General features: G+C 44.6%; 1 protein-coding gene across 7 annotated transcripts; it reads left to right on the top strand.

The window, feature by feature from the left end:
* Positions 1-5851: 5851 nt before the first annotated feature.
* Positions 5852-24812, top strand: Kctd6 (potassium channel tetramerization domain containing 6). 7 transcript variants are annotated; one of them, XM_057770404.1, is made up of 4 exons: positions 13863-14600; positions 15580-15613; positions 19550-19621; positions 21712-24812. In XM_057770404.1, the coding sequence occupies exons 3-4, from the start codon at positions 19595-19597 to the stop codon at positions 22396-22398; spliced, it is 714 nt and encodes a 237-aa protein (XP_057626387.1). In that variant the 5' UTR covers positions 13863-14600; positions 15580-15613; positions 19550-19594; the 3' UTR covers positions 22399-24812. The 7 variants fall into 7 exon arrangements, with proteins under 7 accessions (XP_057626386.1, XP_057626388.1, XP_057626383.1 ...); XM_057770402.1 differs by adding an exon at positions 16369-16511 and having other exon boundaries at positions 13863-15613; XM_057770403.1 differs by lacking the exons at positions 13863-14600; positions 15580-15613 and adding an exon at positions 5852-6103.
* The last annotated feature ends 257 nt before the right edge of the window (positions 24813-25069 follow it).

Genomic DNA, 25069 nt, shown 5'->3' with positions numbered 1-25069 from the left:
TGTGAACCACCATGGCTGGCACAGCTTTCTTCTTCTGCAAGGAAGTGAGGAAGGCAAACACAGAAAGAACCAGCAGTGTGGATCAACACCTTCCACCATGTTCCAAGTCTGATGACAGCTCTTGCTTTGATGCCAGCTCTGTGTTTCTAAATGGGCAAAAAATAAAAAGTAATGTTTTATATTATCTGTTGAATTTAAACTGGACTTGGAGCTGTAGGCTTTTGGATGAAATATTATTTCCATTTTATAGAATAGAAAAATTGATACTGAGTAGGATAGGGAACCCATTCAAGGCCATACAGCAAATGGTGAGAGCTTGGATTTGAACACCAGGTTCTTGCCTATTGAAATTGAAATTACAGGTGGGTCTATACACTTACAACAGGCATTTATGTGGGTCTTGGGGATCTGAATTCTAGTCTTCACACATGTGTGGCAAATGCTATCTTCCTAGCTCTCCCAACATACACATACACACACAAACACACACACATTTTTTGAGACAAGATCTTACAGTGATGCCTAGGTGTTGTGGTGTACGCCTTTAAACCCAGCACTTGGGAGGCAGAGGCAGGTGGATGTCTGAATTCAAGGCCAGCTGGGCTGCAGGGGACCTTGTCTGGTGACAATACAAAAAGAAATGAAAAAGGGAAGGACACGATGGGGCTTCTGAACCACCAGTGATGTTTTATTTCTTGACTGTGATTATAAGGGCATGCTCACTTTGTGAAATGTTATTAATGTATTCGTTTGTGTTTTATGCATATTTCTTTTTCGAGTCTATCCCCATAACAAAATGTACTAAAAAATATTCAGCCAAACGAGGATGTCATTCTCCCAGTTACTTCTTAAAGTAGTTAATGAAGCTGAGTTATTACTTTCCTTCTTACTGTTTTGTGTAATTCCGTCTCTCTGACAACATAGTTTTATGATGGTAAGAGTTCAGGTTTTGTGTGGCTTACTTCAGAGAGAGTTATAAAAAGATACATTTCTCTAATCACAGAAGGACCTCAAGAATGTCAGTGGAAGCCATTGTCCCTTAATTATTCATAGCAATTATCAACACGGACAACATAACAGTCAGTATGCAACCAAAATAAATGGATGTTTCAAGAGGTCTGGTTGGAAGAGGCAAGTCATCAGTACCTCTCAGCCTAGTCCCCCTGCTGCCTGCCAAAACTTCAATTCTATATTTATCTTCTCAAATCAACAGCACAGCAATTAGTTATTATAATAGAGCTACCAATTTACTGTGCACCGACTTCATGCCAGGAGCTGCATCACCAAAGTTTTCCATACCTCAATTGTCCTATTTGGCAGTCAAAGCCATCCTGGAAAGGAGTTGTTTATTCTGTTCCCCAGTTGAGGAAACTGAGTCTGATAAGGCTTAGAAGTGGGTCCGATCTGAAGTGCTGATGACAGAGGCCGAGGACAAGCTGGGATCGCACCTAGTCATCTCAGGTTTGATGTCAATAACAGGGAAAAGGGGACATGTGTGAGATGACGCGGAAACCCAAAACATCCTTCTTCACACGGTTACTATAGTTACTGTACCTCATGATGTTCTCATTGCCTGCGGAGATGACAAAGGATCCACTGTTAGCCATTGAGGCGCTCAACCCCCATCACTCTCAAGAATCCTCAGGGACATTTTAATAGGCGTAAAATAGCCTTCTTGCCTTGCCATTGTACTTTTTCTTTCAGGGACTCCTGGAACACTGACAGTCTATGCTATGACAGCTTCACAAACATTATCTGTTGCACATTGTGGAAAACATAGGTGGCTGTAGGGGAGGAAAGCTCCTTTTTCTTCTGCCCTTTGTAGCAAAAGACACACTGACAGGAAAAAAAAAAAAACCCGAAACACAAATTTATTTCATATAAGCTTTCTTTGGTGGAGGGAGTCACTGAGAAATGAAGACCCGAAAGAATGATTAAAGCTGAATTTCTGTGTTGTTTGTTGTGTGTATTGATTGTGTGTGCATGTGTGTAGGCAAGAGGCTGATGTTGAATGTCTTTCTGAAAGACCTTTTGTTTTCCTACCTTTTTTGTTTTTAATATCTTTTAAAATTTATTCTTTGACAATTTCATGCATGTACGTACAATGTATTTTGATTAAAATTACAGCATCTGGTTTCTTATCCCCCTTCAGTTAGCTCTGGAATTCTTCCCAATACATCCCCTTTCTGTTTTCATGCCTTTTAAAAACACAAAACAGATCAACTCACCAAGTTTAACTGCTGTTGCTTATATACATGCTGTAAGGTTCTTTATTGACCCATGGGCAACTTGCCGGTGGCTACATTCTTAAAGAAAAATGGTTCTCCCTCTGCAAGCCACCATTAACTACCAATAGCCCCTTAGCTAGGGGTAGACCCTCATGTGCCCCACCCCAAACCATACTGGAAATTTCACTGGTTTGATTGCCTGTGACTAACCACAGCTGCTGTGGGTTCATAGGCGAAAAAGCCCTGTAGTGGCCAGAGCGCAGTATTTCCCAGTAGCTCCCCATCCTGCAACTCTTAAATTCTTTTTGCTCATTTCCAGGGTGTCCCCGAGCCTTGAGGGTGGGGTTTGCGTAGATGTCCTGTATAGAGCTGAGCACTCAACCATCATAATTCTCAGTGCTTTCACTGGTTTTGAGTCTCTGCACCAATCCCCGCCCACTGCGGAAACCAGCTTCTGGACCAAGAGTAAGAACAGCACTGAGCTGTGATCGATGGGTGTTAACATGAACGTTGGAAGGCAGTTCTGCGCAACTTTCAAAACAGCAGTAGATTTCCCGCTATGGCCTATGACCTCTCTAGCTGTGGGCTTTTGATCTGGTTTACAGTACCAAGCATGATTTCCCTCTTGCAGAGGGGCCCTAACATCCAATCAAAAAATGGTTGGCTAACCCTATACCTTTCAAGGTATTTTTCACCAACTGATACACCTTGTTGGCAGGCCTGTGTTGTAAAATGCTGGGTCCATGTCTGAGTAAAACCACTGATGACTTTCCCCCTAGTGGTCTTCATAGGATTTTCCAGAACTGTGAAGTCTAGCCAACAGGATAGTTTCCAGATTAGTTCCACATCGATTTCTCTTACCATTAATTTCTGGTGGGCAACCGAAATGATAGCAACCTATATTGTTAGGGGGCCTCCCTGACCAGTAACTCATACTGAGGTGTCCCATGAGTGGAACTTTTTTGTTTTATTTTTTTAATAATGTGGGAAGATATTATCTACACATGATGATTGTCTCCATTTAAATTCCTCTAAATTTTTTAAAAATTAGTTTACAAGGTAGTGGGTTTTCTTAGAACTTCTCATGCAGCCTTAACTTGGTTAATCCTTCCCCTACCCCTTCTTCTTCCTATTCCATCTCATCCCTGATTAAACCTTTCAAACCTCAGTATTTTCCCCAACTCCATCCTGTCCCCACTACCCCACTCCCACCCTATCCTCAGATTCCCTTTTTACTTACGTATTACTTGTTTTCTCTTCCCTTCCCTCTTACGGCCTCGTTCCCCTCCCACTCTTCTGGGCCTTTCCTAGCTTCTTGACTTCTATGGATAGTCTCAGTTAGGACAGCATTTTCCAGTTCCGTCTAATTTCCTATGAATTTAATGATTTAATTTTCTTTGCATCTGAGTTAAAATTCCATTGTATATCTATTTATCAGCTGATGGACACTGGTGGTTTGAATGAGAATGGTTCCCATAGAATGCTTGCCCCAAGGGGAGTGGCATTATTAGGAGGCATTGTTGGAGTAGGTGTGGCCTTGTTGGAGGAAGTGTGTCTCTGTGGAGGTGGGCTTCCAGGTTTTATACGCTCAAGCTATGCCTAGTGTGGGCTACAATCTCTGCTTCTGCTGCCTGTGGATCAAGATGCAGAATTCTCAGCTCTTTCTCCAGCACCATGTCTGTGTGCACGCTGCCATGCTTCCCACCATGATGACAATGGACTAAACCTCTGAACTGTAAGCCAGCTCCAATTAAATGTGTTTCTTTATGAGAGTTCCTGTGGTCATGGTGTCTCTTCACAGCGATAAAACCCTAACTAAACAGACAGCTAGGTTGATTTCTTTTTCTTGGTATTATGAACCAAGTAAAGTAAAGGTAGATGGGCAAGTATCTCTGTAGCAGGATATGGAGTCATTCAGGTATACATGCTCAGAATGGTATGCCTAGGTCATAGAATGGTTCTGTTTTTAATTTTTTGAGAAATATCCACACTGATTTTTTTTTTTTTTTTTTTTTTTTAGGATTTTCAAGACAGGGTTTCTCTGTAGCTTTTTGGTTCCTGTCCTGGAACTAGCTCTTGTAGACCAGGCTGGCCTTGAACTCACAGAGATCCTCCTGCTTCTGCCTCCCGAGTACTGGGATTAAAGGCATGCACCACCACTGCCCGGGTCCACAATGATTTTTTATAGTGGCTATATCAAGTTAGTTCCGTCATCAGTGGGTAAGGGTTTTTTCCTTTTCATATCTTTTTTTTTTTACTTTCATATCCTTTTCATATCTTTGTCAGAATTTGTTTTCCTGGTGATGGTCATTGAACTTCAGTGAATTGGTATCTTAAAGTAGTTTTAATTTGTGTTTTATTAAAAGCTAGTGAAGTTGAACCCTTAAAGAAAATGTTTATTAGCTATTTGCATTTCCTTTTTTAAAAAACTTTTTTTAATTTTATGTGTGTGAGTTGTGGTTTGAATGAAAATGGCCCTCACGGGCTCATGGGGAGTGGCACTATTAGGAAGTGTAGCCTTGTTGGAGGAAGTGTGTCACTGGGGTGAGCTTTAAGGTTTTAGATGCTCAAGGCAGGCCCAGTATCTCACTCTCTTCCTGTTACCTGTGGATCCAGATGTAGAACTCTCAGCACACCTCTCCAGAACTACATCTGCCTATATGTCACTGTGCTTCTTGCCATGACAAAAATGGGCTAAGCTGCACGCCTTTAATCCCAGCACTCGAGAGGCAGAGGCAGAGGAGTTCAAGTGAGTTCAGTGAGTTCAAGGTTATCCAGGTTACAAAATGAGTTCCAGGACAGACAGATCTGTTACACAGAGAAACCTTCCTCAAAACAAAGCAAAACAAAAATACTAATAATAATGCACTAAACTTCTAAACCATAAGCCATCCCCAATTGCATGTTTTCCTTCAGATTGGCAGAGGTGGCACACACCTTTAATTTTAGCATTCAGGAGACAGAGACAGGCGGATCTCTGAGTTCAAGGGCAACCTGGTCATTAGAGAGAGTGAGTCCCAGGACCATCAGGGCTGCACAGTGAAACCCTGTCTCCAAAAACCCAAAACCAAACCAAACAAACAAACAAAAAATGTTTTCCTTCATAAGATTTGGTCATGGTGTCTCATCATAGCAATAAACTGTAGCTAAGACATAAGTGTTTGCCTGCGTGTATGTATGTGCACCATGTGCTTGCCTGGTACCTACGGAGACCAGTCTCGATCATACAGTGAGTTTGAAGTCAGCTGGACTACAATGAGACCTTATCTCAAAAACAAAACAAAATGAATCCCCTCAGCTAAAGTGCTGTGCCCTGAACTCCACTATAACAACGGTGTTTGACACTGTCATGAAGAACTCCTGCAACTGAGATGGGGGGCACATATGGATGACTTAGACACACAGGCAGGAAGAAGCATGAAAAGGGGGATTTTCAGGCCTGGAGAGATGCAGCCTGAGAGGGGCTGGAAAGAACAGGCAAAGGCAGGGCTTTGCAAGAGAACTTATTCTTTCTAAACTATCAGACATGTGCAGAAGCATTTGGGTTGGGGAAGCAGCAAGAAGGCAAAGCAAGACTGAAAATGTGGGACTGATGTGTGTGGGTTCTAGAGCAGCCAGAGAGGACACTCAGAATTCGCAATTTTCACAAGCCTTCTGCAGGCCAGCTGGTGATGCCGTGACCAGGCAGTTTCGGCGACACAGAAGGCCTGTCAGGACCAGGAAACTTTTTAAAGCTGACATGTGGAGACAGTCACGGGGCTCGAGACAGAAGCCGGATCTTCTGAGTCCTGGGCAGTCTCTGTAATTATGGAAAGTCATAATGGTGAAGAGGCTGATGGCATCCGAGGACACCCACAAGCCTCGCTATCATACCGGTGAGAACCAGATTCCTGTCTTTGGTTCTGTTGCTCCCAGCTGAGTTCTGGAAGCTGATTAAAAGAGAAGGCCAGGAACAGCAGGTAATTAGAAATCTTATAAAAAGGAAAAACACTCTTGTCAAACTTCCCTAAGTGGCTCTGTGGCTGGAAGTGGGGGAGGTGTTGGAAACACTGCTGTTACCAGGTCCCTTCTGCCAAAGGGGTTCCCTGCAGGCTGGGACACGTCTAGGAAGGGCCTGGAACCAGCAACTGGGTACGAAGAAGAGGAGGGGTCTGCTTAAGAAATTTATTTCCGAATTGGAGCAGCTAAAAGGGAACACTTACCAACCTTTCCTGGAGAAACCAGGAACAAAGAGATTGGGGAGAAAGGGGTGCAGGTGGGATCAGTGTGTGTGTGTGTGTGTGTGAGAGAGAGAGAGAGAGAGAGAGAGAGAGAGAGGAGAGAGCAGAAGAGCTACAGAGTGAACATGATTTTCATGCTTGGTTGATGGGGAAACAGAGCTATTCAGCCAAATCTGAGTCCAGAGAATCCACACAATCAGCTGCCTTAGTGGAGCGTCTACCACTGGGGTCCGAAGGGACACCTTCAACTCTGAGGGACTGTGGGAGGTAATGTGAGTCGCCACGAGTAGTGTGGCTTCAGCCCTCAGGTTACTGTCTTGGATTTCCACAGCAGCTTGCCCCCCCCCCTCCGCCCCCATGCTCACCTCTGAGAGAGCCTCCCTGCATCCTTAAGACCTTGCTCCTTTTGGAGCCTAGCATTCTGACGCTCATGTGGCTGACTTTGAAAACGGAAGGGACCTAGACACATTCTTTTTGTGTCATTTCTGCTTCACAGGTACCTTGATGCTCTGAGGTGGAGGGCGGTGGGACTAAGAAACAGACAAAGTCAGGAGAGGAGCTCTCCACTACAGGCAGCTGTTCAGAACATTCTGCCTGCTTTGTGTCTTCTTGGCAGCATTTCATTTGTGGTTTCTTTCCCATCTCCTTAACTTCGTCCTTTTTGCTTTTATTTATCTTTTCTTTTGTTTGCTTGTTTATTTTGCTTCGTGTTGCTTTTTTATGCTTCCCCTCTATGGACCAGGTTGTCCTGGATGAAAGAGGCTCCGAGGGAGACTTAACACGGAATCCAGGCTATCAGATCTCACTGGGAACAGATGATGTCAGCTCATAGGCAGAGTTTGGGCTTGGCAGGGGCAAGGAAGGGGGTTAGTAGAGGGCGAGTAGAGGGTCCATTTTCCGTTTTCCTCTTTACCTCTACTGCCATTATATTAGCCAAGCTGCCAGTTTGGAGGACTGAAGAGTTGTTGATTCCTGAGGCGGCTGCCAGATGGAAGACAGGATGTATTTAGTATAGTAGTTGGGCATACCTGTGTTATAAAGGTTGTTTAGCTCAACTCCAAATTGAACTGAGTGTCCTGTCTTCATTTGCTAAATCTGGCGGTCCACACCGCTGATGAATGGATAGGAGTTACCCGAATGAACAGAGGGAAGGGTATGTCTGCAAAGGAACAGCATGTGCAGACCCGGAAATGGAAGTGGTGGAGGTGGCCCAGGACACATCTAACGAATGGGCGCTGTCTACTCTGCTGGGGTGTGAGGCACCTGGGCGAAAAGAGCAATGCTGAAAACGCCCCAAATGGTCGGATCACTGCCGAGTATGTGCTAAGTACTCGGCACTTGTGTGGCTTAATCCGTTTGTGTGGTGCTGCCCTAAGTCACACAGATGCTGCCTTTCCTTTAGGGAGTTTACAGTCCAACTGAAAAGCAGGGAGGCAAAGAGGGGGAAGACAGCTCATTGCAACTTAACACTGGAGGACCCGAGCCTCTTGGGGGAGGTCAGCAAGTGACAGCATGCTCGAGGGAGAAGGAGGAAACAGATTCAAATGCTAGGACACAGTGTTTTGGAGACAGGGGACTGCAGATTAGTCCATAATGTCCCTGGCATGGACATGTGGGCAGTAGGTCCGAACTGAACTATAAGAGAGGTGAGGGCCCAACCAGAAGGAAGAGGATCAGTAGAGGAGGCTGGACAAGTGACCAGACTATATGCCAGGGGACCAGGTCTGGGAACCACTGCAGGATATGAAGCAAGCAGGAAGACACAGCCAGCTTTGAATGACTCACACCGAAGAGAGAAGGACAGATGGAGGTGTGAGGCAGAGAAAAAACGAGGGAGACCAGCGAGAACACTTCCGTAATGAAACTGTTGGTGGCATGGCCTGGCGCAATTGGTGATGCATAGGCAGGGGGAGGAGGAGAGATGGATTCTGGCTGTGCTTATGGGGAGACTTGGCAAGCCTGTGCTTCCTGGCACTGGGGAGTGAGGGGGAAGGAGGAGCAGGCATGACTCAAAGCTGTTGGTTTGGGCAGATGGTAGGACAGTGGTGCCATTTGCTGAGCTGAGTTGGGGCTGAGGAGGTTGGAGGGTAGTGGGAGAGTGTGGTTTGAAGTTATCAAGGATGAAGCTGGGGGTGGATTGGCAAATGGTGGGCTGTGAGCAAGGAGGAACCACGGAAAGCTAAGCAGTGGCACGTGTGAACCTCCCTTCATGTATCTTGTACAGTGGCATTATCCATGATTTCATCCCTCCCATGTAGTTTTCTAATGTGTAGGGTGGGAAGGGGAGGCCAGTCGATCCTCAGAGTAGGTGTGGCAGCCTGCAGAGTGGGCCCTAAGGACCTTTGCTTCCTGCTATTCACACCTCCCATATTGTAAAAGGTTTGATCTGTGAGACCAAAACAATATGGGCCTGTCACTTTTGAGGTTGGCTTACAGGGCTACTGTCTGGTAGGTCACTTATGCTGAGGATGCTGGTCACCCTTTGTCAGGGGCAGTTCATGTACAAAGAACTAATGCTTTGTGCTAAAAGTCACATGAGTGAAGGGGTGAATTCTCTAGTCTTCTGATGACTGTAACCCCTGAGGACAGTTGAACTGTAAGCTCTCAGCTTAGAAACCACGAACGATAAATAGTTGCTATCAACCCCTATGGTTGACAGAGCTTTCTGTTCCGGCCTGGTTCCACAGCCATTCAGTCCCAAAGAAACACACAGAGGTCTATATTAACTATAAACTGGTTGGCCTATTAGCTCAGGCTTCTAATTAACTCATATTTTACATCTTAAGCCATAATTCTTGCCTGTGTTCACCATGTAGCTTGGTACCTTTTATCAGCAAGGCATTTTCATCTTGCTTCCTCTTGGTCTGGGTGACAACTGCAGACTCAACCTTTCCTCTTCCCAGAATTCTCCTGTTCTCGTCACCCAGCCTCTATTTCCTGCTTGGTCACTCTGCCTATACTTCCTGCCTGGCTACTGGCCAATCAGCGTTTTATTAAAGCAATACAATATAAGTGACAGGGTACAAGACCACTGTCCCACAGCACCCTACATTTTAAGATGATTTGTTACTAAATGAGGGATGACTAACTGTTGCAGAGGATGAAAGCACTGCCATAGGGCTTGGCACATGTTGGGGCTGCCATGCATGCAGGATCTTCCACTCTAGAGGTCAGAAGGAGCTTGGCTGGAGGTATGGACCTGGGAATGTTTAGCTTAGAAACATCCATGAACGTCATAGAAATGGCTGAGCCAGTCTGAGGAGAATGATGCGGAGAGAGTGGAGGTTGCCATTGAAATGTGGGTATAAAGGATGGAAAAAGTGGGGGTAGCACCTCCATCTTTAGAGGAGGAGATACCAAGGGAAGAAAAACAGAGAGCATGGCACTCGAAGCGCTGGGTACCTATACCTCTGTTGAGGCCTGGGTCATGCTTATTCAATTCCAAGGAAGGTCCTACTAGTTTTAGCAAGACTCGTTTAAGTAAGAGGTGGTCCTTATGACCAGATTGAATATTGTGGGTCATGGATTCATAACAGAAAGATGTATCACAAAAGAAAAAGGGAGGGGTCCCTAGGTCAAAGGAGAGGTCTGTTGGTCAGCATCAGATAGAGTTCTGTGGCTGTTTGTCTGGAGAAAGTCGGCAGAGGCAGAGTGGAAGAGCTCATTCTAGGGAGAGTAAAGGGCTAGAAACAGGGATGGACCCTAGGTGGGCATCATCTGGCCAGGAAAGAGAATCCCTTAGCTACCCTAGCTAGACAGGACAGTGAAAGGCAGGTAATTCAATCCAGAGCAGGTAGAGGAGGGATCCTGAGTGCTCCACTGAAGACGCAGCATTCTTTGACATGTGGGACCTGAAGTCAAGCAAGCCACAGTTGGTGGCAAGGGATAACTCAGAATGGGAGGCAGAATCCCATTAGTCAGGTTTGTCAGCTGTGACTTTCTTTCCCCACTTGTCTTCTCACAGCCTGTTGGTCTGGTTCCCTCCTGTAGCATTTGTAGCTGCCACAGTAGTGGCCTCTTCCAGGCTAGCCCAGCCATGGTGCAGACAAGACCATCCAGACTCTCCTCAGCATAACCTAGAGGTTACCGGGAAAATAGAGTTCTAGGAATCACTGGAGAGAGTGTGGGCGCATGGGTGGGGATGTGCCAGCCAGGAGTGGGTGTTCCCCTATAGGCTGGCAACCCTGAACTGTTCACACTAGTTCCCGGGGTAACCATCCATTCTCAGTCCCTAACCAAGCACTCTGGATGGGACTTACAGAAGAACTGAACTACAGAAAGCCCTTAGTCCTAGAGAAGCTGTTTAGATAAACATAGCCATTTCTTAGTTTAAGAGTCTCAGGTTAGCCAGGTGGTAGTGGTTCACCCCTTTAATTCCAGCACTTAGGATGCAGAGGCAGGTGAGTTAGAGGCCATCCAGATTCAAAAAAAGAAAGTCCTAACAAAACATTACCCAACAAAATCCCGCAGTATAGTGAAAAAGTAATATGTCATCAAGAATGCATGGGTGGTTTAACAGTTCAAGACTGGGACTCATTCTCTTGGCACCCATTCATAATAAAGCAGATGCTTCCTAACTCTACAAAGATTTCTCTGTCAGAATTGATAGCCAACCCCAAACTTAGTGACATGTTAGAAGCCAAAGAACAACATAATGATGCCTATTATCACCAGTGGTACTCAGCTCAATGTGCGTGAATTTAATCAGAAAAAGGAAACAATTAGATAAAGACCAGACAGGGGCTGTGAATTGCCACTGCTTTTGGACTGTATGGTTATTTTATTTTATTTTATTTTAGAGATGGGGTTTCTCTGTGTAACAATCCTGGCTGTCCTAGAATTCACTTTGTAGACCAGGATGGCCTCAAACTCACTGAGATCCACCTGCCTCTGCCTCCCAAGTGCTGAGATTAAAGGTGTGTGGAACCACTGCCCAGTTCTCCTTCCTTCCTTCCTTCCTTCCTTCCTTCCTTCCTTCCTTCCTTCCTTCCTTCCTTTCTTTCTTTCTTTCTTTCTTTCTTTCTTTCTTTCTTTCTTTCTTTCTTTCTTTCTTTCTTTCTTTCTTTCTTTCTTTCTTATATTGTTGGACTGGTGGTGTAGTTTAGCACCTAGAGGTTTGTTTAGTTTGTATGGTCCTGACTTCAATCCTTAGTACCTCAAAGACAAGCATCCATACTCCTTGTATTTTTTTCTGACTATAAATACAATATCTACATATTCTAGAAAATAAATAAAATTCAGAAGAACATTAATAAGTAATAAACAGGGACTGGGGAGGTGGCTCAACAGTTAAGAGCACTGGCTGCTCTTCCAGAGGCCCAGGGTTCTATTACTAACACACACATAGTAGCTAACCACAATCTATAAGGCCAATCCCAAGGGATGCAACTCCCTTTTCTGGCCTCGATGAGCACTGCACACAGGTAGCGATCCCTCTATATGAGGATCTATCTATGGTCAGAGTCCCTTCTGGCCTTATATGTTAGGCAGGCCATTCTGTAAATTAATGACTGTGAGGGACCACCTATCCGGTCTTTTGGGAAGTGAAGAACAGACAATTAGAAGGGTAGAGCTAACATCATCTTGTATAAAGCTTCGGAGGCAAGTAAAATACCTGTACACATAAAATTTTTGAGAAAATCTTTAAAAAGAAAAGAATAAGTCACTGATCAGGGACATTCTTAGTCTATTACCTTGGAACATTATGTTCAATGGTTTATCCTTCAAAATTTTGTCATTAAAAAAATTAACATTCCCTGGGCGTTGGTAGTGTAAACCTTTAATCCCAGCACTCTTGAGGTACAGGTAAGCAGATCTCTTGAAGTCAGTCATTACAGAGTGCATTCTAGGACAGCCAGGGCTACACAGAGAAACCTTGTCTCGAGAAAAAACCAAACCAAACCAAACCAAACCAAACACTCCTCCACCCCCCCCCGAAACAAATAAACGATGAAAACAAACAAATGAAAATCAACATTAGGATCTGCATACAATATTTTGTGTATCTGCTGAAGCATTTCCCTGTATCTTTACTTCGTTTCTATTTTCCCTTAGTGAACATGTCAGCGTATTCCTTCATTATGTTGAAGCCCATGTTACTTATTCCTATCAACAGATTTTTGAAGAAAAATCAAATATTAGATATGACCCTGATGATCATATTCATAAAAACTAGATTCTAGAACCATCTAACCAACATGCAGATGTGCAAACCAGGTGAGTCTCATTTCTCTTGTTTTTTTTTTTTTTTTTTTTGTTTTTTTTTTTTAAGACAAAGTCTCATTATGTAGCCTGGCTGGCCTGGAGCTTTCTATGTAGGCCAGGCTAATTTAGAACTCACAAGAGACCTGCTTGCCTCTGCCTTTGAGTGCTGGGATTAAAGGAGTTTCTAAGACCAGTGGTTTTTCACCCGTGTAGAAGTGGACCGCGATCCGATCCGGCTAGCTAGAAGTGAATGGCTTTTGGAACTTGTCTTTGCACGAAGTCCAATTAGTTCTGCAGCCTTGGCCTCCCTCTTGAAGTGGGGACAGTATCCTTGCCAGCACCATCCAGGTCAAACCTCCTCAGAGGCTTTGCACAGGATGATGTTAGCTCTGCCCTTTTACCTGGCAGTTCTTCGCTTCCATCCCTAAAGACCGGATAGGTGGTCCTTCACAGCCATTAATTTACAGAATGGTCTGCCTACCTTTTAAGGCCAGGAGGGGCTCTGGCCATTTCGAGCCTCACATCTGAAAAGCAGGAGCCCCTCTTCCCTAATTCTCCACCGCAGCCCCTCCCAGCAGGATTCGAACTTGTCTTATTTTGTCTATTGGCTGCTTTCTTGAGTCTGGGAGGCTGCTGTCCTCCCCAAGCCCGGCATTCGATGAGTTCTATCAACTCAGGGCAAACAGCGGAGAAGAAACAGCAGTAGAGACCTACGACGGCTGTGGCCCTTACGGAAGGAACCGCCGGCGGCCCGGAGGAGCACAGCCTGGGGCGGGGGCGGAGTTAGGGCGTGATCCGGGCGGAGCTCCTCGAAGGGGCGGGGCTTGGGGACTGCTGCAGAGCCCGCCTGACCACGCCGACCCGGCAGCGCCCAGAGCGAGCGCCCGCCCGCGCCCGCCCGCCCGCGCCCGCCCGGCCTCCGCCCCGCGCCGCCGATAGGGGGCGTCCGCGCTCTCGGCGCCGCGACTCCGCTGAGAAGGCGCCGCCCGCGCCGGGCAGCTGGAGCCGTAACTCCGGGCGCCGGCTCAGTCGTCCCCGCCGCTGCTGCTGCTGTTGCTGCTGCTGCCGCCGCCGCCGGGCGCAGGCTCGCTCGTCCCCGCGCTCGCGCTCTCGGGCCGCCGGCGTCTCCCGGCCGGGTCGCCGTTGCGCTCGCGCAGTGAGTGGGGCGGGAGCCGGGCCTGTGGGGCCGGGGCTGCGGGGAAGTCGGGCTGAGGCGGACGGCGGGTGGCGGGCGCGCGTCCCGGGGCTGGCACGAGCCCGCGGACGGGCCTGGGCGGGGAACTCCGGGGACGCGCGGCCCGGCGCCGCGGGCTCTGGCTCGGGTTCGGGGCTCGGTGCGCGTGGCCGGCCGGGCTTGGCTTGCGGGCGACAGAGGAGTGCGGCCCGGCCCGGGACCCGCGGGTTCTGCGGGGAAAGGATTGTTCTTTGGGGAGTGGCGCTTATTGGCCGCCACTGTCCTAGTTTTAAAGCTTTGCCTTTGGGGTTTTCTGCACAGATTGCAGCTTTCTGCTGGGGTTTTGGGATGTCAGGGCGTTTTAGTGCTGGGTGTCAGAGGTGACCCATGGTGTGGTCGTGAGGAGCCCCTGCAGCACCTGCTGGGCTGTGGCAGAGGAGGCTGTGTCTGGGGTGGGACGGCGAAACGAAACGTGACTGAGATCCTGTTTGGATATTCTGCTGAAGTTGTCACGTTTCTGTCCTGTACACCAGTTCACACAGCAAGTTGATAAACCCAGTTGTAGTATTCGGTGATGCAAGGTGTTTGCCTCACAAGTAGACCTGGGGTGATGTGGCTTGGCTGAGAATGTTTGGGATATCCCAAGCATCTGTCTCCAGCGTATCTCCTTGGCTGGCTCATCTTTTTCTCTATTCTAGTATCGGAATAATGTTGCGGTATCACAGGCCTGATACCGAGAAGTGTTTTCAAAAGAGCACAGGTCCAGGTGGACAGGTAGGTAGGCTGGGAGAATAGCCCTTGAAAACCAGGTGCCCGCACGGTTTTTGAGTTGTGATGCCTTAGATTGAAAGAAAGCCCAATAGATGATGGCATCAATAAGGTTTGTGGTTCGAATTCTCTTAAAGCATATTTGAGCGGAAACACTATCACATAAAGCAATCTTATGTTCATTCGTATGTATCTTTTGATGTGTCTTGGATTTTAATAGCTGGGGTCTATTTTAAATGGAACACATATATTTGTGTTCTGCTTTATCTTGGAGACAACCCTGAGTCATGCTTTCTAGAAGTTCCGAGAGCTCACGTGTCTGTTCTGTCTGTCAGTGCTGGGACATCTTTACGTTTAGTTTTTCCTATTGTAGTCGCTGTGGGAACTCCTGGGAAGAGCACAGGCTCCCTTTCACCTCCATGTTTGCCCACTGTGCCCGACTTTACCGCTCAAATTTTGCTTATGCTTCTAGGAGTAAAGAGCCATTTATCAGGTTCTTACTGTCCGCTGGAAGACCGCACAGTGACTTCAGAACTCCGTTCCTTTTCACTGCCCCATCAGCCCGTTTTACCTATGCTGTGTTTACTTTTGGGAAGGTCATAATAACCCATTTTAGTGGAAACTGAGGGGAAGTGGAATTTCATGTTTGTTTGTTTTTAATTTGACTCTGACAACACTTTCGCTGGAGAGTGTGTATGCTTCTGATTTGATACTTTAGAAATTTCCTAACTTCTTGTAAAAGTCTTCCTACTTTTCGCCCTTCGTCTCCTTTCTTCTAGCCCACATGGTTGAGAGAGGGGGGGGGAAGAAAAAAAATCATCTCTGGTTCAGTTGTCGGTAATTTAGCTTTATAATCCCATTATCCTTGTGCGCCTGGTGGCTTGTGCTGGCCTGCATGTGGACTTTAACTCAGACGACTCCTTTAGATGCCACTGAACCAAGTGCTATAAAAAGTATTTCACTTTCAAACTCCCACGTTTCCCAGAACAGAGAAAGTCAGTACAAAGGCAATTTGGAAGGTAAGTATAGGTGGAGAAAATTCACTGAGTCTTCTTTTTGGGATAGCAGGCACAAGGGTCTCAGTAGGGAAAAAAAAAAAAAAGGCTACCCAGAAACCCTGGGAAGGAAGTGATTGCAGTTGTCTCATTCATTACTCCTTCAGATTTGGAGGTTTCCATTACAGCATGTAGACTGTTGCATGGGAGAAGGACTTTTGCTCTGGGGGCGTCTCAGTCTACAGCAGCAGTAAGTCTAGAATATTTGTGTTAATGTATTGTAGCCCCTAAAGCAGCTTTGCTGTGGTAAGAAGGATACCACTGAGGGTTCTCACATGCTTTTAAGTTGTTAGCTTACTGAATTGTGCATTCTTCAGATTCGCTAGGTCAGTAAGTTCATAATTTCTCTTAGGCTTCTAGGAATTCTTCAGGATTTGTTTTTCGCAACTCCGTGCTAGCCTCCTGTCAGAGTTCCACACTAGTTATAACCTTTGAAGCCTAAGCATGGGGACCTCAGGGTTGCCTTAGAGTCTTTGGGACGTGGATTTATTTATATCAAAGGTCAGATATTTTCAGGTGAACTGATTTTGCAAAGTTAGAAATCCTTTCTTTGAACTTTATAGTTACTGTTTAGTTGTGGTCACTGCCCTAAAAATGATCTTTAGCGAGGGAAATACCTTTAAAGGAATTTTATGAGGAATGTCTCACAGATTTTATGAAAAAGTATTTCTTTATTTACCCCTCAAGTAAAACAGGCCTGTTTGATGCCCCACTTGAAGGTCTTCTGTTGCCTGGCTTGTGGTTATTTAAACTTCTCATTAAGTCCTCCACTGGATGGTTTCGGATGGGAGAGAAGATGAAAAGGAAATGAATTGTTAGCACCCCTGGGAAAGGGTTCATTGGAAGAGACCAAAGCTGTTCTGTGAGTTCTTGAGTTGTGTTTTATTGCGTCCATGTCTGAGATGTCCCTGATAGTTATCAGTTCAGAATGCGACTGTTGGAGAAGCAAGAATCTTGCCCCTCCCTGTCTCTCTAGATTTTTGTAGAGATGCTATGCTGTAGCAGGTGTTTACAAGCGAGGTGTGGAGATCAACTTTAGATGAATCAAGATTGCCTTTTATTGCTCTTTGAGTTTATTAGTGAACAATTTATTATTACTGTTTTTAGGTAGCTTAGTTATATTGGAAGTGACTAGGAGTGACTCTCATTTTATTTTCATGTATCTTACATACAAGTATAAGGCCTTGAGGTGCTTTTTAAGAGACCTGGGCTTAGATCACGGATCTAGCTCCTTAGTAAAGGCACACATCATGGCATGAGGGCCCCAGCCTCTAACTCCCACACACAAAGGGAGGGAGGGAGGTAAGGACGGAGGGAGGTAAGGAGGGAGGGAGGGAGGGAAGAAGGAAGGAAGGAAGGAAGGAACGAACGAACGAACGAATGAACGAACGAACATAGGTTCCCATGACTGCTTTTCTAAACTATTAAGCTTGAGGTTCGTTATGTTTGTAGCCAGACCTTGACTTTTGCTGTGGAAGAGATTCGAAACGTCTAATTTTTTTGCTTGTTTGTTTTAATGTTTTCACAAGAAGTTATCTTGTTTTGATTTAGAAGTGAAGACATAAATATGCAAGGTTAGTCCTGGCATATAGCGGTGGCATTGCTGTCTGATGATTTTCTTCCGGCTTTGGGCTTCCATTCTTCATTAGCCATTTGAATGTTCCCGAACTGGAATTCTTCCCGTCGCTTGAGATGGGGCAGCAGCCATTAGTCACTAATGAGCAGGGTCTTGCCATTTTTATTTAGTGGTAGAAATTTTTTTATGACTCATTATGACTGGTTAATTAGCCTAAGTTTTTGTGAGGTTGTGAATAAAGCGCCAGTTGGATGGGGTTAATAGCCGGCTATGGGGAGTATAAAGTTGATGCTCTTCAATTTGTTGTTTGGATTTTGCTCTTTGAATTTCTACTCTAGGAGGTGCTTTTGGAAAAATCTTGACCAGGAGTCAGAAAACACAAGTTCTTGTTCAGGCATCCCTGCCTCTTTATTGTATAACTGAACAGGGTGTGCTCACGAGCAGAAAGACTGCTATATCGGCTTGATTCTGGAATCCCTGCTCAGGTTGGGCACATTGTCTTCCGGTGTTCACCGAGGAGCCCTTCTCTGAAGCCCGACATTTTCCCATTTGGAGTCTAGGTCTCTTCCTCCTGAGGTCTCCCCAGTCTGTCCTGTTAATGGCAGGTTGGGATTATATTGTGACTTCAGCTGTTGCACGCTGCCTCCCTTTGTGGACTGAAAGCTCCACGAGGTCAAGGTTCACTATCGTATTCCTGTGTATCCGTATTTCACGTGGGCTCCCCTACCCTGTGATACCGGACCTAAAATAAGTTTGGTTGAGTGATTATTGAGGCCATGGGGAAAGAATACTTTGAGTTTGGGAAAATGCCCTTTAACTCACTGCATCATGGATTTGTTGTTATCGGTAATGAAGCCAAAAATTGCTAAAGCTCGTGTCTTCCGTTTACATCAGATGGGGTTTGTGGAGTGAGTCAGAGAGAAAAGGTAAAAGGCCTCTGGTGTTACTTTTGTTCCGTCTCTCTATAGTACGCTGAAGGCTGACCGTATGTACCCTATGGCTGAGAGTAAAGAATGACAGCCGCCTGTGTCTCCTCGGGTCCACATTTTAGCTTGTTTGCTTTGAAGAATTTGTAAAGGTAGAGAAATAGCTGCTGCCGGCTCTGATTTCAGCCCCTGCTGTGCTATGCAAATGCTCTCGACATGCCTGAGTGACCTTTTGAGAAAGAGCCTTTGTGATCTTTTGTAGCCAGGGCTTGTTCTTGTCCTGGAAATGAGGACCAGATTCCACTAAAAGTGGAAAAATGGGCCTTCAAAGGCCACATACAAAGCTGGTGCTTTTCCAGGGGAAAGGACCCATAGGTATGTCCGTGTTTCTTGGCATCTCTGCTAGTGATTTTGAAATTGGCTCTGCAGTTTGCTTTGCAGGTTGATTTGGAGAACAGAGTGAGTGAGAGGGAACTGACAAGGCAGCTCAGTCGCTGGAGAGCTGTGACATGCTCTTGAATTGGTGGTAAAAGCAGATTGAAGCCGGCATCATTAGTACATGGGCCTTTGCCAGTGCCTAAGACTGGCTCTCCATGGTGCTGCCTGAGTGACCTCAGCCAGGTCTGTGAGGCTCTTTTTGTACCAAATTGCGCCTTACCAGTTTGATGTTTGAATTGCTTCTGTTTGTTTTGATTAATGTACAAAGAGAAATACTTCATTATTAAACTTGATTGGTTTTTTGCACTATAAGGTAATAATATTCTGGTTTTTTTCTCTTGGAAAGTGACCATTACTTTTGAAGCCCATGATTTTAAATGCTTTCTGAGATGCTTAGTTTATACAGCTGGTATGCTGATCCAAAGGAATTTCCCCCTTCCCCCTCAAGTGACCTTTTTGATGTAGAGCATCTTATAGGTCAGAATCAATGTAAGGTTGTAGACCTAATCATACTGTTCTCTGAAAATCAAAAAATTACATTTTTAGAAAATAGTGGCAGAATTTGTCAGATTTTTTTTTATTACCTGTGGTTGTGACTGTGTGTGGAGGTCAGAGGACAAAGGTCAGAGGGCAACTTGTGGAAGTAACTTTTCTCTTTCCACCATGAGGGTCCTGGGATCAAAGTCAGGTTTTCAGGTAAGCTGCTTTACCTACTGGACTGTCTTGCCAGCCCAGAGTGACAGACTCTTCCCTCCTTCTCCAAGTAGGCTAGTCCTTTCTGCCCAGTGGGCTCCAGAGGTAAGGACAAGCGTGGCATGGCTTTCTTCCTCACAATTTCGCCCTGATGTAGGTTCCAATGGGCCACATGTGAGCAGTCCTTGTGAGGTCTGAGCTACTGCATTGGGCAGAATAGCTCTTATTCTCCATTGTCATGGTTACCTGCTTGTTTTCTTCCTCCAGAGTGTTCCTGGTTCCTGGGCTCCTGACGGACCAGTGCTGGAGCAGATGGATAATGGAGACTGGGGCTATATGGTGAGTGGTCCTTGCTGTGCTTGGAAGGCTGGCAAGTCATTTGGACGTCTTTCTCTGCATGGTCATAGGCTTATCTTACAAGGATGAATCTATGAATTTGTGCAGCTCCATCTACTTTGTGTGGATGTTTTCGGAGTGTGGATCTTTATTTGGTTTGATGTTTTAGTGGAAGACTCAGTGCATATTCTCCAAATAACTTAACATTTTTATTTCATATTATTTATTTTAATTATGTGTGGGTGAAGCGGTGAGTGCAGTGTTCTTGGAGGCCAGAAGAGGGCGGGCATATGGTCCCTGGAGATGCTGTGGGCTGCCCAGACATGGTTATTGTAGTGGAGCTTTTAACTCCTGACGTCTCCCTGCCCACCTAGTAGCTCTTTATAACCACTAACGTCAGGTAGACCATGATGTTTTGGTCATTGGTGTATGTTTAAATTCTCTGTTCATAGAATGGAATGTCCAAAGGGCCTGGGGAGAATGGAGTTGTAGTAGTAAAGGAATTAATAGGTAGAAGGATTTTCTTACATGCAGTTTTCACATGTGTCCATGTCTGCCTATTTTCTTCCTCATCAGGTAAGAAATACTTTGCTTTCTTAGAACCTGAAGACTGTCTTTGATTTTTTTCTTTTTCTTAAATAGGATTTCTAAGGCTGGGGTATGTTATTTTGAGAAGCTTCCTTCTCAGAATTAAAGGTCAGATTGCAGCATTAATGTTACTAAAGTGAATATACAATCAGACTATGACATTTGAAGCTGCTGTTAGCCCTTGGGTATGTGGTAGTTTGGGGCTAGAACATAGGCTAGATTGTGTCCACAAACCTTATATTTCTTAGTTTAGTGTTAGGAACTTATTTCTCGGGCACGGGTGTCCACAAACCTTATATTTCTTAGTTTAGTGTTAGGAACTTATTTCTTGGGCACGGTGGTGCAGGCCTGTCATGTCAACAGCACTTGGGAGGTAGGCGCAGAAGGTCTGTGCATTTTTTACTTGCTTTGTCTACGTAGTAAGATGCTGTCTCAACAACAATAAAAAGAAAAACCAGAAAAGAAAAAGGAATTGTTGCTTCCATTAAAAAAAATTACTAAAATTAATTCTAAATAAATTTTTGTCTTTAAGATACATTTTGGGACTGGGGGGTGGTGGCACACACCTTTAGTCCCACCACTTGGGAGACAAAGGCTGGTGAATCTCTGTGAGTTTGAGGCCAGCCTGGTCTACAGACTGAGTTCAAGGACAACCAGGACTGTTACACAGAGAAACCCTTTCTTGGGGGCGGGGGCAGAGGGAGGATACATTTTGGAGTTGGAGAGATGGCTCAGCAGTTAAGAGCACTTCTGCTCGTGCAGAGGACCTGGGTTTGGTTCCTAGCATCCAGCCTAAGAGTCACAATCACCTGTAACTCCAATCCCTAGGCAATCCATACCCTTGGCTTACATGAGGCGCACATACATACACGCTGGCAAAGCACTCACACACATAAGTACATACATATATTTCACAACTGGGTGTGATGATGCACTCCTGAGATCTTAGCACTGCGGAGAGGCAGGAGGATCAGGAATTCTAGCCCATTCATAGCTACATAGTGAATATGAGGCCGGTCGAAGTTATGTGAAACTTTGTCTCAAAAAAAAAAAAAATTACATCTCATGACTCCTTTGAGGAAAAAATCCCAAAGTTCATTATTGCTACACTCTCAGATTACTTTTATTCTAGCTTCTGTTAAATTTAAAAAATCTGAAGGTCTTGTCAAGTGAGGTGGCACACACCCTTAATGCCACTAGGGGAGGTAGAGGCAGGCAGACCTGACTCAGAATCTCTTCAGATTCTGGACTTGACTGTATGACACTAAAGGTCACACCCAGCAGGAGTGGAGTAACTTTTAAAAGATTGGATTTATTTGATTTGAAAGCAAATGTTGAAGGCCTTCTCCTGGTGAGTTATTATTGAAAGTAAGACCATTCCCTCTCTAGAACTGCCAAATACATTACAGCGGAAAGGGGTCTTATGCTGGCTGATCGGTATTGATCTTGTTAATTTGTCGAAGTAGCGATTTTATGGTTTCAGGTGACTGTTTCTTTGATTTCAGATGACTGACCCAGTCACGTTGAATGTAGGCGGACACTTGTACACAACGTCCCTTACCACACTGACACGTTACCCGGATTCCATGCTTGGAGCTATGTTTGGGGGGGACTTCCCCACAGCCCGAGACCCTCAAGGCAATTACTTCATTGATCGAGATGGACCTCTTTTCCGCTATGTCCTCAACTTCTTACGAACTTCAGAATTGACCCTCCCCCTGGATTTTAAGGAATTTGATCTTCTTCGGAAAGAAGCTGACTTTTACCAGATTGAACCCTTGATTCAGTGTCTCAATGACCCTAAGCCTTTGTATCCTATGGATACTTTTGAAGAAGTTGTAGAGCTGTCTAGTACTCGGAAGCTTTCTAAATATTCCAATCCTGTGGCCGTCATCATAACCCAGTTAACCATCACCACCAAGGTCCATTCCCTACTAGAAGGCATCTCAAATTATTTCACCAAGTGGAATAAGCACATGATGGACACCAGAGACTGCCAGGTTTCCTTCACCTTTGGACCATGCGATTATCACCAGGAAGTTTCTCTCCGGGTCCACCTGATGGAATACATTACAAAGCAAGGTTTCACAATCCGCAATACTCGGGTGCATCACATGAGCGAGCGGGCCAACGAGAACACGGTAGAGCACAACTGGACTTTCTGTAGACTGGCCCGGAAAACAGACGACTGATTGCCAGTGCTGGGGAGGACTTCCTGTAAGCTCACGTTTGTTTGGGGACATGGAAGAGACTGTTCTTGTTTTCTAAATCATAGTGTACCCCCTTTTTAATATTTGTATTTATTTGAAGGCCTCGAGGACCAGAAGGAAGTTCTGTGTGTGAGCAGCCTTCTTGTTTTGCTCCAAATATGCATGTGCCTGTTCAGAGTCTCCAGAAACCTTTTTTATAAAAAGAGAGCTGAAAATCATTATGATATATAATCCACCCTTAACAGTGCTAAAATGATTTCTGGTAACGTGGTCCCTAACTCAACTGGAAGGCTAAAAATACAGTAATGAAAGATTAAGCAGAGTATTCATGTCTTTGAGGAAAATCAGAATATCGTGTAGGGTGTCCTCGATTCCAGACCAATAGGCAGTAGTGTATTAAAGGAAGACTGGCCAATCATCTGCCGATCCTTGTGAGGACTGTTTCTTTCTATGCATATAAATCAAGCAACCAAATATCTGTAGCCATTGAAATGTCTGACTAGAAATATTTATATTGGATTCTCAATACAAAATGTCCCTGTGGTAGAAACCTTATGCCTGGTACAGTTTCATTCCCAAGTGTACTGTCTACCAGGAAAGAAAAATCTAATAAAAAATGGAGTATGAACATTAAGGGTTGTATTTATTGCTATATAAGGGGAAAGTCATATTCTCTGTCAAAAGTATGCATTGCTTGTGTCTCAAACTGCTTATAGCACATTTGTAATGGAGTTGCCAGAACTCAGTGGAACCTTAGATTTTAGTTCATAAAGCCAGCTGTGCCATCAGAGATAAGCAGTTTTGTCTAAAGAGTGCAAAGACATTTTCAGATAGGATTTTTAGGGAATATTACAGGGTTTTCAACTGCCACAGCTATGACTATGACTCACTCCAGCTTCTGATGCATGTGGGGGACAAAATGACTCTAGCCATCTTATTCTTATGTATTGTGGTAGCCACAAATGTATGTTTGTCAGACATAAGTTCAACTCTGAGAAGAAATAAATTGCAGTGAAGGATCGGAAATAAGAGAAAATGTATGTACATTTGCTTATTTCATTGTTGTCTTGTTTCAGAGTTGATAGAATTCTGTTGCTTGAAAGTTACTCATAGGGGGCTGGAGAGATGGCTCAGAGGTTAAGAGCATTGCCTGCTCTTCCAAAGGTCCTGAGTTCAATTCCCAGCAACCACATGGTAGCTCACAGCCATCTGTAATGGGGTCTGGTGCCCTCTTCTGGCCTGCAGGTATACACACAGACAGACTATTGTATACATAATAAATAAATAAATAAATATTTAAAAAAAAAAAAAAGAAAGTTACTCATAGGAAGGAGTGTGTTAATTACGGTGAGACTTTCTAGTTTGTGAGCATCGGATAAAAACGCCCCTGCTTTAAGGGAATAGTGAACTTCTGTGGTTTTGGCCTTATGGAGACGAAACACTCTTTTCCTCTTCTCTGAGACTATTCCAAGATTCCCCCTTTGGAAGGAAGATTAAAATATTTACTTATATATCTCTTTGAAAATTTAAGATTTGACAAATTACACACACACACACACACACACACACACACACATACACACACACACAAGAAGCCCGTAGTTATCTCATCTTCAAACAAGGATTCTTCAATATTGTCGACAGGTTGCTGTAGTTTCATTGTATTGATGGACAGGTGAGAAGAGGCTACTGTTAGAAACATTGGCTCCTGTTGTAAATTGATCTGTAGTTTCCTAATAAAGACCCAGATCAGTCCTGTGCTATGGAGCTAGCTGAAGCCAACATGAAGTAAGATGATTTGGGTTCAGAACTCTTGTGGAGGGCTCTTGGTTAAGACCACTTGTTGCTCTTGCATAGGAATTTGATGCCCAACACCTACATCACCGGCTCACAACTGCCTGTAACGCCAGCTCTAGTTAAATATATATATATATTTTAAAGTTGTAAAAGTAGGAGTAATACTAGTTTTAAGTTTAGGAAAAAGGAAAACTTCTGAATTTTCTTCCTTGTCCCCATTCTCCCTAAAGGGAAGGTTGCTTTTGGCAAATTTTCTCTGGTTTACTAATTATTAGCAGGTAAATGATTGCTTATTTGAATAAAAGCAGCCAGCAGGATTTTTAAGGCTTTTTTGTTTTTTCCCTCACTCCTGGGGATCGACCTGGGTATTATTCATGTTAGGTAAGTGCTTGTCACTTAGCTGCAGTCCATGCTGTAACTGTTTTATGTTGTTGTGGAGTTGAAAATGAAATGAAAAACATCATTTGGAGGGGCTGGAGAGATAGCTCAGAGGTTAAGAGCACTGGCTGCTCTTCCAGAGGTTAGGGGTTCACTTCCCAGCAACCACATGGTGGCTCACAACCATGTATAATGAGATCTGGTGCCCTCTTTTGGCCTGCAAGCATACATATGGACAGAATTTGTATGTATAATAAATAAATCATTCAAAAAAAAAAAAGAAAAATGTAGTTTGGTTATATTTGGATATATTGAGGCAATTCTGTCTCTTTATAACATTTTAAATCATTTTTACTGTGGAAGAGCTGACTTTTAAAAAATAATATGTTACATTCTGAGCCTTTATATTTTATTTAGATTATAGCACATCCAGGTACCTTTGAAGGGCTGCATGTGTGTCTTTAGCATTTTATGCTAA

Source organism: Chionomys nivalis, chromosome 5 (genome assembly GCF_950005125.1).
Source record: "Chionomys nivalis chromosome 5, mChiNiv1.1, whole genome shotgun sequence".
Lineage (NCBI taxonomy): Eukaryota > Metazoa > Chordata > Mammalia > Rodentia > Cricetidae > Chionomys > Chionomys nivalis.
Note: the sequence above shows the minus strand (reverse complement) of the source record. Positions and strands in the feature narration are given on the sequence as shown.